The 10,846-nt window shown below is 49.6% G+C and overlaps 1 protein-coding gene across 3 annotated transcripts; it reads right to left on the reverse strand.

The window, feature by feature from the left end:
• Window positions 1-1,638: 1,638 nt before the first annotated feature.
• TMIGD1 (transmembrane and immunoglobulin domain containing 1) lies at window positions 1,639-8,801 on the reverse strand. Of its 3 annotated transcripts, XM_089484159.1 has the most exons (7): window positions 8,647-8,801; window positions 7,518-7,619; window positions 6,989-7,267; window positions 6,582-6,860; window positions 6,153-6,256; window positions 5,101-5,141; window positions 1,639-4,032 (listed from the first exon to the last, which is right to left on the reverse strand). In XM_089484159.1, the coding sequence occupies exons 2-7, from the start codon at window positions 7,594-7,596 to the stop codon at window positions 4,029-4,031; spliced, it is 786 nt and encodes a 261-aa protein (XP_089340285.1). In that variant the 5' UTR covers window positions 7,597-7,619; window positions 8,647-8,801; the 3' UTR covers window positions 1,639-4,028. The 3 variants fall into 3 exon arrangements, with proteins under 3 accessions (XP_089340285.1, XP_089340284.1, XP_089340286.1); XM_089484158.1 differs by lacking the exon at window positions 8,647-8,801 and having other exon boundaries at window positions 7,518-8,211; XM_089484160.1 differs by lacking the exons at window positions 1,639-4,032; window positions 8,647-8,801 and having other exon boundaries at window positions 5,097-5,141; window positions 7,518-8,211.
• Window positions 8,802-10,846: the final 2,045 nt, after the last annotated feature.

Below are 10,846 nucleotides of genomic sequence, written 5' to 3' on the forward strand. Positions count from 1 at the left end.
AGGTCTTTAAGCAGAGACTGGATGCCCATCTGTCAATGGGGATGCTTTGATGGAGAGTTCCTGCATGGCAGAAGAATGGGGTTGGACTGGATCGGGGCCCTTCTTGGGGTCTCTTCCAACTCTACGATTCTAAGGCCTGTTCCAGACTGCCAAAACAAAGCTGCTTTGGGTCTCTTTGGAGGTATGCTATTTAAATGTTGCATGCACCCCAAGAATCCGGAAGCTGCACCAAAGCTGCACTCGGGTGCTTAGGAATGGAGTGTGGCTTTGGCGCAACCTCCGGACTCTTAGGACCCATGCATCATTTAAATAGCATACCTCCAAAGAGACCCAAAGCAGCTTTATTTTGGCAGTCTGTAACGGGCCTAAGATTCTAAATCTCTCACCAAACTACAAAACCCAGGTTTCCAGGGCTCAATCTCTCACAAAACTACCAATCCCAAACAGTGTTTTGCACGTTCCTCCCTATTTAACTACTCCTTATTTAAATACTAAATCGATCTTCCTTGAACCACACCTTTGGCCTCGTAAAACGCTCCTCGGGGAGGAAGAGGGCCTTCATTTCCATTTAAAGTTTCACAGAGGTGCAATTCCCTCGCATTGGAATTGCTGATGCTTCCCTTCCATATTCAGTGGCTGATGGAGATTGTAATTACAAGGGATACAAACTGGGTCAGCCTTTTTGTTGGGCGGCGTTCACCGCCCGACTCTCTTTCCTTAGAAGTCATACATAAATCCACTCCCAACCCAAACGCAAAAAAAGGGACAAGGGTCGGTTTTTTTGGGGAGGACTCCGATTGAGATCGCTTTACGTTAAAGAGATCGATCACAGACTGGCAAAGGCATATAGCGCATTCGGAAGGCTTCACAAAAGAGTCTGGAGGAACAAACACTTGAGGCGAAGCACCAAAATCAGTGTGTATAGAGCCATTGTACTGTCTATTCTCCTCTATGGGTCTGAAACATGGGTCACCTATCGCCAACACCTACGACTCCTTGAACGCTTTCACCAGCGCTGTTTACGCACAATTCTAAATTCACACTGGACTGACTATGTGTCAAATGTTGCTGTCCTCAAGCAAGCAGGGATCACCAGCATTGAGGCCATGCTATTGAGGACGCAGCTGCGCTGGGCAGGACACGTTTCTAGGATGAAGGACCATCGCCTCCCCAAAATAGTATTCTATGGTGAACTCACCACGGGTCAAGAGCATAAGAGGGGCGCCCCAAAGAAGAGATACAAGGACTCCCTGAAACAACATCTCAGGCTTGGCCAAATCGATCACCAACAATGGTCCTCCCTGGCCTTGCATCGGGAGGCATGGAGACGCACTATCCGCGATGCTGCAGCCTTCTTCGAAAGCTCACGGCGAACGAGTCTCAAGGAGAAACGACAACGCAGAAAGAACCACAACCTGGAAACATCACCCAAGGAGACTTTCCGCTGTGACTTCCGCAACCAGACTTCTTTATCTCAGATCGGCCTTTTTAGTCATCAGCGCGCTTGTAGAAAGCACGGGATCACGAGTCCTTCGTGAGTCTTCGTTCGCGAAGAAAAGCCAGAGAGAGAGAGACATTACAGAACAACTGCGACAAGGCAGGGTACGAAAAGAAATCCGTTAAAATAAGCAGACCAGATCATTTTGGAACACTTTAATTTTTGTATTAAAGGAGTCCAAAAAGCCACAGATGTACAAAACAGATTTCAGAAGATGTTGGCCACAGATATTGGCAGCTTTCTTATCGATTCCTGCAATGAACGCTAAGATCGAAGGTGTCATGGAGTGCATCTACGCTGTCGAAACAATGCAAGTTTGACACTGCTATTTTTAAATGCTGTAGCTCCATCCCAAGGAATCCCACCTGGGATTTGTAGTTTTACAGGGTCTTTAGCCTTCACTGCCAAAGAGTGCTGGACCAAACCACAAATCCCAGGATTCTGCTGGATGGACCATGGAGGTTCAAGTGACGTCAAACTGCACAGCTTCTATAGCAAGAGCGTCCAAACTTTGGGTCTCCAAATCAGCTCCCCAGATATTGGCCAAGCTGGCTGGGGCTTCTTCTGGGACTTGAAGTCCAAAATATCACAGTTTGGGAGCCGCTGTTACAGTGTAAATGCAGCCCTTATCACAACTGTCACATGTTTTTACACATAGCTTATCTCCCACAACAAGTGCAAAACCCTTGGTTGATGTTTCCCTGCAGATATCTGCCAAGTTAGGTCCAGAGCTTGGAAAAAGGAACTTTTCTGCGAGAAGTGGAGTCCAGAAAGACTTTTTGATCTTGATATTGCACCCTGCTTTACGCTCAGGATGTAATCTTCCCTGCTAGATTGGCTCACTGCTGCCAGGCAAGAGTGGAAGGGAAGCCGATGTGGCATCCAAAAAGATGCCATGTGCGTAGGTGGGCATGTGCAGATGACGGAAGGAGAGGAGGAGAGCCGGCCAACCTGTTAATCTACTGGCAGGACAGGCTCCGCAAGCCAAATTCCTTGGGGAAACGGTTGCATTGCTCTTTTGGTGTCGAGCTGGCCTTTGCTAATGCCAACGGGGAGACTCTGCGTCAGCTCTAATGCGTGAGGTTTCCTGGCCCTTGGAGGAGGCATGACCCAAAGGCCACCACAGAATGCAGTCAGGCTAGGCTCTCCCTGCTTTGACAACTGGTTTACACACGTGTGTGTGTGGTTGGTGGCAGGTGGGTCTCTGAGTAAACCAGGAGGAAGTGGCTGTGGAAAGGTGCGTGGCTGGAAAAGGTGGCCAGCTCTTTTTTCCCCTGCTGGCTCCACTGCTGTCTTTAACACCAGTAGCTTGGCCCACAGCAGAAGAAACCTTTCAAGGAGTACCTGAAAACAGGGTTGCTGCTGCGGTGCATCTGACTCTGTGTATGTGTCGTGTGCCTTCAAGTCGTTTCCAACTAATGGCAACCCTAAGAGGGGTTTCCTTGGCAAGATTTGTTCAGAGGAGGCTTGCCATTGCCTCCCTCTGAGGCTGAGAGTGTGCCACTTGCCCAAGGTTCTTCAGTGGGTTTCACGGCCGAGCGGGATTCGAATCCTGGTCTCCAAAGTCATAGTCCAGCACTCAAACCACAGTGTCACACTGGTTCTCGCAGCAGAAATAATGCAGTTTGACACCACTTTAACTCTCGTTACTGTATCTGATAGAATCATAGGGTTGGGAGAGACCACAAGGGCCATCCAGTCCAAATCCTGGGTTCTGTAGTTTTAGGAGGCGCCAGCGCTCTTAACGCTAATGATCTCATGAAACTACAAATCCCAGGATTCCACAGGATGGGGCTACAGCACTCCATGGTCCCAAACCGCATTGCTTCCATGGTGTAGATACACCCTAAAATGTCCTTAAAAGCTCCTTAAAAACAAGGGCAGGGCAGGGCCTAGAAACTACCCTGCCACCTGCACCGGAGAACTAGTTAGTAAGCATTTAATGTGGGTGACTCAGGCACATAAACCGAGAGCCAAGGGCGCATGTGAGCCAATCGCTTAATGAGTCAATCAAAATTATTCAGAGAAGCTCCCTTAAGCATTTTCCGAGGCCTGATTAAAAAATGGAAATGCCAGTGGCCTGATGCCAAGAGGGAGAAAGAAATGCCTCCCAAGTCCTCGTTCCCACAGGCATTGGCAGCCAAACAGACTGAGTGGCATGTTTACAACTTGGGTCAAATGGCAACACCCCGGTTAATCTTTTACTCCGAGGTTGGGAAAGTTACTAGGCAGGATGAAGACTCCGATTGGGGTATTCTGGGAGATGCCAACCCAAAAAGTAACATTCCTGAGCTCTGCTTTTATCTTATTGGTACATTTGAGTTCTGATTGGCCACAGTTTCCCAAATGAGGCGGGAATGAGAGGGCAAGCGACAGAGGTAAGCCATACAAAAGAGGAGCGGCAGTCCCATAGTAGACAGTGGATCATCTTGGAAGAATAAAATGTATGGGTCCATGCGGGGAATCTCCTTGCTCACAGGAAAGCCCTGCGATCCGTGGCAATGGCAGTGGCTCCGAGATAAGAATGCCTTCAGCTGAAAAGAAGAAGAGAAAAAAATTAGAAACGGAGGATGAATAACTGATGCTGAAATGCCAAGATGTTATACCAAGCGCCCCAGGGAAAGGGAAGGAGAGATTTTGCACACCAGTCCAAGGCTGATCCAAAGCAAAGGGCAAACAGATCAGTCCCAGAGGATGCTGCCTAGCGGAGATTGAATTATTTAATTCAGTCAATACCGGAAAGCTTGCTGCATAAGGAAAGCTTCAACTTGCCAGCAGAAGGAGAGCAAGGAGGGAGCCAGGCTGGCCTCCCGAGGGAAGCGTCCAAGAGTCTGGGAGCAGCCATCGAGAAGAGATCTTAGAGACCAGTAGGACTCCTTGTTTCGATGACTGGGAAGGACTGGGAGAAGGGCCGCTCCCTAAGATTTTAAGGCTCAGTCAGGTTCCTCTCGGGAGACACATCCTTCAGGTACCCAGGATGCCAGTCCGATTGGCTTCATAAAGGTCTCTTGCACAAACTCTATCATATTTGTTTTGCAAACGGAAACCATGGGATTTTTTTGCCTTAAGGTCATTGTCCTCATTGCCATGTTGGGAGCCAGGCTAAACCGAGTTCAGAACAAAGGTACAAAGGGCTGTTTGACAGCGGAAGCCACTCCTTCCTCGGAGTGCAGTGGAGCCTCCTTCCTTGGAGGCCTTTAAACAGAGGCTGGATGGCCATCTGTCAATGGGGATGCTTTGATGGAGAGTTCCTGCATGGCAGAAGAAGGGGGTTGGGCTGGATCAGAGCCCTTTTTGAGGTCTCTTCCAACTCTACGATTCTATGGCCTGTTACAGACTGCCAAAATAAAGCTGCTTCGGGTCTCTTTGGAGGTATGCTATTTATATGATGCATGGGTCCTAAGAGTCCGGAGGTCGCGCCAAAGCCACACTCCATTCCTAAGCACTGGAGTTCAGCTTTGGTGCAGCTTCCGGATTCTTAGGACCCATGCATCATTTAAATAGCATACCTCCAAAGAGACCCAAAGCAGCTTTATTTTGGCAGTCTGTAACAGGCCTATGATTCTATAAGGCACTGAGCCTTCTGCGACAGAAACACTCACAGGGCTGTGTTGCTGGGCGAGTCGCTTGGCTTCTTGAAGCACTTTAAAAAAGAGAGATAGGAGAGAAAAGACACATAAGTAAGGAGACTTTAATCATACTTCCTTTCTTCCCCCCAACGCCAACTAATCTGATCTAAAACAGATTGCTCACAACTAAATCGTTTTTGGGCTTCATAGCACATTTCCCACAATTGCTACCTAGACTGGGAGTTATGGTCGGCCATTTTGCTCAGGTTAAAGTCTTATAGGCACCCATCACCAGATGCTTAAGCACCCAGCTTAAGCCTCTCCACCTGCGCATCATTTAAGCAGAAAACACGGCATGTGCCAGGACTTTGCACCATCATCCGTCACCATTGGCTATTCTGGCTAGAGCCCCTGGCAGAATATCCCTGGCATAGACACGATGGCTGTGCCTGGCCCTTTCTCCTTCTAGAAGTGCTGCCTTTTCACAAACAGGCAAGTGTGACATTTGGCAGATCCAAGACTCCTATCCTTCTTGGCAGTTTGTTAAAAGAACAGCACCTTCTGCTGGCCAGGCCACCAATCTGCTTGGCACCAGTTTAGCTTCCATATGGTATGAACAACTACAGCATACGCCTGGAGAGCTTGGGGAGGTCTGTTTCGTGGACTACAACTCCCAGGATCCACCAGCCACTTTGGCCCCTGGGGCATGTCAACTGGGAGAGTTATCCCTGCATTGCTCCTGCTGTTAACTCTTTGCAGCTACAAAGAGCAGCTGCTCCAAACTTACTGAAACCACCGCCGTAACACATTCTTGGCAACTTCGTTTGTTAGGTTTATATCCTGCTTTCCTTCCCCATCCCACTTGCCTCAAAATATACGGCCTCTTTCCCATCTTTATCCATAACCCTCTCTCAGCTGGGGCTCAAGCCCTTTTAAGATCTTTGGTAATCCTATGACTACAAAATGTCGTGCCAATAAAACTGGTTAGTCTTTCAGGTGCCGCAAGATTCTTCTGTTCTTTTAAACAGAGGCTGGGTGGCCATTGGTCAGGGGCGCCTGGCAGAAAGGAGCCGGGCACTTCTTACCTTTAAAATCCTTTCCCGTCGAGCCGTGATGGCAAAGAGGATAGTCAGCAAAACCACGACGGCTGCGGCGATGACCGCCTCCGTTGGGAAAGGCACGGTTTTGTCTGTCCAGGAAAGAAAAGCCGCAGTTAGACACGTTTTTATGAAATGTATTCGCCCAACAAGTCCCTTGTTTGGATTGCACCTCCCCGATTCCTTCAGCCAGTATTCTCTTGCCAGGTTTCTTATTGATAGAGTGGAGCTCTGTCCAGGTTACAAATTAAAACCCACTTTTTCATTGTTCTTCTTCCCAGTTCCTGGTTGTCTATTCTTTTAGTTTTGTCATTGTTTTTATGTGATATGTATATAGGAGCGTTCCTAGGTCCTGCAAGCAAAGCAACTTGGCCAGGAGCAACTGCCAGGAAGCTCTAAGACACACCGCAGGATTACCTCTGACCGCCAGTTGGAAGCTCCTCCTTTCTGTCCCAAGTGCGGATTCAGCCAGGCAGGTATAGACCCCGCTGTCCGACTTCTGGGCAGTCTGAATCTTCAGCTGAAAGAGTTCGCTGGTCTGGAAGACCTGGTAGCGGGATTTCTCCAGGGTCAGGGTGCCGTTGTCCTTCAGCCAAGTCATCTGCGCAGGTGGGTTGGCCTTTGCGTGGCAGTCGAGGGTCACGTCTTTCTCCTCTTCCACTGAAGGAGGATCTCCTCCTGTTAGGATCGGGGGGACTGGGGAGAAGCAGCAGCAGCAGCAAAGGGTCACCATCGCTCCCAGAGTGCGGAAACACCAGCTATTCATATTAACATACTAAGGTCAAACCTCCCTCGCCCTTGGAAAGAAGCCGCTGGTCACTCACACATGACGTCCAGGACCACCGAGACCTGGATGGACCCATCGCGGGCCAGCCTGCAGGTGAAGGACACACCGTTCTCCTCCACGGTGACTGGGGAGACGCAGAGGTTGCTGACATTCATTTTGTTCCCGTCCTTCAGGCCAACCGCACCGTCCCCCCGGAGCCAGACCAGCTCCTCCTCTTGGCTGTGGTTTTGCACGGTGCACCACAGAGACTGAGCCAGGCCAGGTGCTGTCGGGAGCTTGTGGTCCACAGGGACGCCATTGATCGCCAGCTCTAGGCCTAGTTAGGGAACATTGCCAGCGGAGAGAAATAGTTGTGTATTAATTACCTTAAATGTTTGTTACCTTTAGAGGAAGAGAGAGAGGTGAATAGAAAGCAAACCAACAAATCGTGAGACAAATGAATTAATAAACTGAGAGATAATTGTCACCATCACCACTATTATGACCTCCACTCTCTAGCCTCCTTCGGCTCACAGCTCCGTCGGGGAACCCTGGCACCAGCCCTGCATTTTCCACATGCCGCCTACCTGTGACAAGGCCTGGCAAAAGCATTGATGTGAAGAGCACTGTTCCGCAAAGAATGCCTGCAACCTCCCTGGATGCCATCCTGGATGCGTTCTGGTCAGGACCTGTGGCACAAGAGTGTTCAAAGAGGGTTTGTTGCCATGCGTCACGAAGATGGAAGACATCTCATTCAAGTCCGCTTCACCCATGTTCCCCCCTTCAACCAGGTCTCTTCCACGCAGTCACAACTCCACACCGTTCAGACCTCATAAGGGGAGATACCAGCGCCAAGGCTTCTACAGTCGTGGATGCATCCTATCCGACCCTTCATGACAGCAGTCCTTATAGTAAAGTGAGTATGGCTTACCCACCCTCCTTTTCCTCTCCTCCCAAACTTACACTGGGAACAGCCGCTGCCCAATGGGTTCTCATCCAGAAAAGGAGAGGAGCCGCAGACCTCCCTTTTATAGGTGCCCAGAGTTATATGACTTTATTGCCGCATGGAAGACAAAGTGAGTCAGATGAGCCGAGTTCAAGGTCTCACCCCCTTCAAGGACTCACTGGGTAAACATGGGGCTCTTCTTCTTGTTCTCCTTGAGGAAACTGGGATGGGATCCGTTCCCTGGTTTATAACTCAGCCGAGGCAATGAGTAACAAGCCACCGACTGTCTCCCAGTAAAGGGCAAGCCTTGGTTTTGACCTCAAGCGCATCACCCAACCGGCTTAACACAGGCCTGTTACAGACAGCCAAAATAAAGCTGCTTCGAGTCACAGTGGAGGTATGGTGTTTCAATGATGCATGCGTCCTAAGAGTCCAGAAGCCACACCAAAGCCATGCTCCAGTCCTTAGGGCTGGAGCGTGGCTTTGGTGCGACTTCTGGACTCTTAGGACGCATCCATCATTGAAACACCATACCTCCACTGTGACTTGAAGCAGCTTTATTTTGGCTGTCTGTAACAGGCCATCGAGACCATTATTCTTGCACTTTGACACCAGTGGGAATGGCACAGAGCAGGACCCAAAGGGACATCCTTAGTGTGTGGCTGGATGGCTCACAGATGGGACTGGTACATAGATGTGACCATTTAATATGCACCATAAGAACGGCAAAATACACCATACAAAACATACAATATATAGTAAAAACTCACAGTGGGAGGACTTGCTAGCCAGCCAGTCATCACAGTTTCTGGGTTTTTGAAAGCTCTGCTGATAGGGAAGTCAAGGGCTGGTCAAAGTGACATAGCTGAGCAGTCCAGACCTCAGGTATCTATGGTCCCATACAGACAGGCCAAAATAAAGCTGTTTCGGGTCACTATGGATGTATGCTGCTTAAATGTTGCATGTGTCGTAAGAATCCGGAAGCTGCGCCAAAGCCACGATCCAGTCCTAAGAACTGTAGCGCAGCTTCCAGGATCTTAGGACACAAGCATCATTTAAGCAACATACATCCAAAGTGATCCAAAGCAGCTTTATTGGGGCAGTCTGAATGGGGCCATAGTTCCTTTTCCAAATGCATCCAGCCGCCACCAAACAGGAGGAATCCTTGGACGTTGTCAAGCCGTCTGGATTTTGGTTTCTTGTATACCTATGATGATAATTACACTCCCGATTTCATGGCAGTGTGTGGCACAGGAATGGGCACAAGAGGGAGCCAGATGACAAGCGTCAAAGCTGTTCTTTCTGAAGCAGGGAATGCTTGGGTTCTGTTCTCTAGAATAACAGTAGAAGTTACTTTTGAGGACTACAAATCCCAGAAAAAGAACCTCTCCAAACTCTGACCAAGTGCCTCCCCATTTGTTTTTGTTGCGGGTGTGTGTGTTTTTGTGCTGCGACTATGAATGGATTGCCCACTTAACGTTTTCAATCAAGTATCAAACTCACGTCTGTAAAAAAAAGGATCTGCCTGTTTGAGCAAACAGCAAAAACTGCGTCGAGCTTTCGGTGCAACCTTTCGGCGCGGGAAAACCTCTGCGTGTGTCCTCTGTGCCGTCCAGAGACTAGCTGCTTACAACGGAGTTTCTGCCCTTTGCGTCAAAGCCAAAGAGCTGGTAGGACCTAGTTTGAGACTGCCGTGGCCGAAAACGCAGCGCCCTTTTTGCGAATCCGTCCAAAGCGCCACTAAAAAGGGAAACCAATAAATCATGACCAGCCGGGTCCGGCGTGTAAGCGAGAGCTTGACACACCTGAGAAGCTGGGCGATGGAGAGCAAGATAAGCACACCTTCCGCCTTCCAGGCCTCCCAGGCTTGGACCTAGTTTAGGCTGGTTTTCAAAGAGGTGTAAAAGAGGGGAGATGGGAAATGTGCGATCCCAAGCGGAGCACCGGCACATGACGGCCTCAAGTACGAAGCAGGCAGGTCTCTCTGGAGTTGTTGCAGGACATGGAGTTCCTATGGCAAATAGCCTTTAGGACCCCTGCGTCTCAAAGGTGCTGCAAGATCTCTCTCTCTGCGCACTTAATCTACAGACTTAACACTAGACCTTTGAAATAAAGAAGTTGGCGGCATGAGCTTCCATAGACTTCAGTCTCCCTGTTGCCAACTTCTTTCTTTCAGTGAGTCTGAAAGGTGCCGCAACGTCTCTATGTACTGATTCTACAGACTAACGCGGCTATATCTTTGAATATGTATGACATGTTCTCTGCCAATGCATCTGAGGGAGCAGTAGACTGAAGCCTAGGAAAGCTCCTGCTGCCAACTTCTTTCTTTTAGTCTCAAAGGTGCCGCAAGATCTATGTACTGGTTTTACAGACTGACATGGCTGTCTTTGAATTTTGCCTTGCTCTTCGGAAACCCAAGTGTGAGAATAACGCAGAAGTGGAGCGGAGCTGGCGCTTGGATCTGACAAAGACAGGAATGGCGGCGATGAGAAAGAGACAGTCTTGGGTGAACCATTTGTGGCCTTCGTCCTTTGTCGGTGCCTCCTTCTCCCTCGCCAGCTTCGCTTCCTTGATCCCCGGAGGCCAGCCGCAAGGAGGCCTTTGCAAACAGGCCTCGGAGAGGGAGCTTTGGCACACGGCCGCTTGGCTTTGCCACCTGCGCCTCTAGGCAAAGACCAGGGAGATTCAGCGAGATCTTCTGTGCGCAGCCCAAAGGTCAGAGAGACGCCGGTGGCGCATCCGTAACAAAGGCAAACCGCTGACAGTTCTTCTGGCTTTTTGTGCCGGAATAGCGTATGGCAGTTTTGAGAGCAGCAAGGCCAAGGTTCGAATCCTGTCCCGGCCGTGAAAAGGGCAGGACCGTGCCCTTCCCAGGAGGCTCAGCGTTCGTGTGCGCTTTTGCGATGCCTCCTAGCTCTCGTGTTGTTCTTCGCCTGTAACGTCTGCCATCTTGATCACACTCCGATGTTG

Source organism: Sceloporus occidentalis, unplaced genomic scaffold, assembly GCF_023333645.1.
Source record: "Sceloporus occidentalis isolate IW3139 unplaced genomic scaffold, rSceOcc1.0.p SCAF_21, whole genome shotgun sequence".
Classification (NCBI taxonomy): Eukaryota; Metazoa; Chordata; class Lepidosauria; order Squamata; family Phrynosomatidae; genus Sceloporus; species Sceloporus occidentalis.

Bases quoted from the DNA above. Each gene is read 5' to 3' on its own strand.
- TMIGD1 (XM_089484159.1), bottom strand. From the start codon at position 7,596: ATGGCATCCAGGGAGGTTGCAGGCATTCTTTGCGGAACAGTGCTCTTC. The intron at 7,268-7,517 runs GTAGGCGGCATG...TTCCCTAACTAG, and splicing joins TTTGCCAGGCCTTGTCACAG to GCCTAGAGCTGGCGATCAAT. The intron at 6,257-6,581 runs GTAATCCTGCGG...TTTCCTGGACAG, and splicing joins CTTCCAACTGGCGGTCAGAG to ACAAAACCGTGCCTTTCCCA.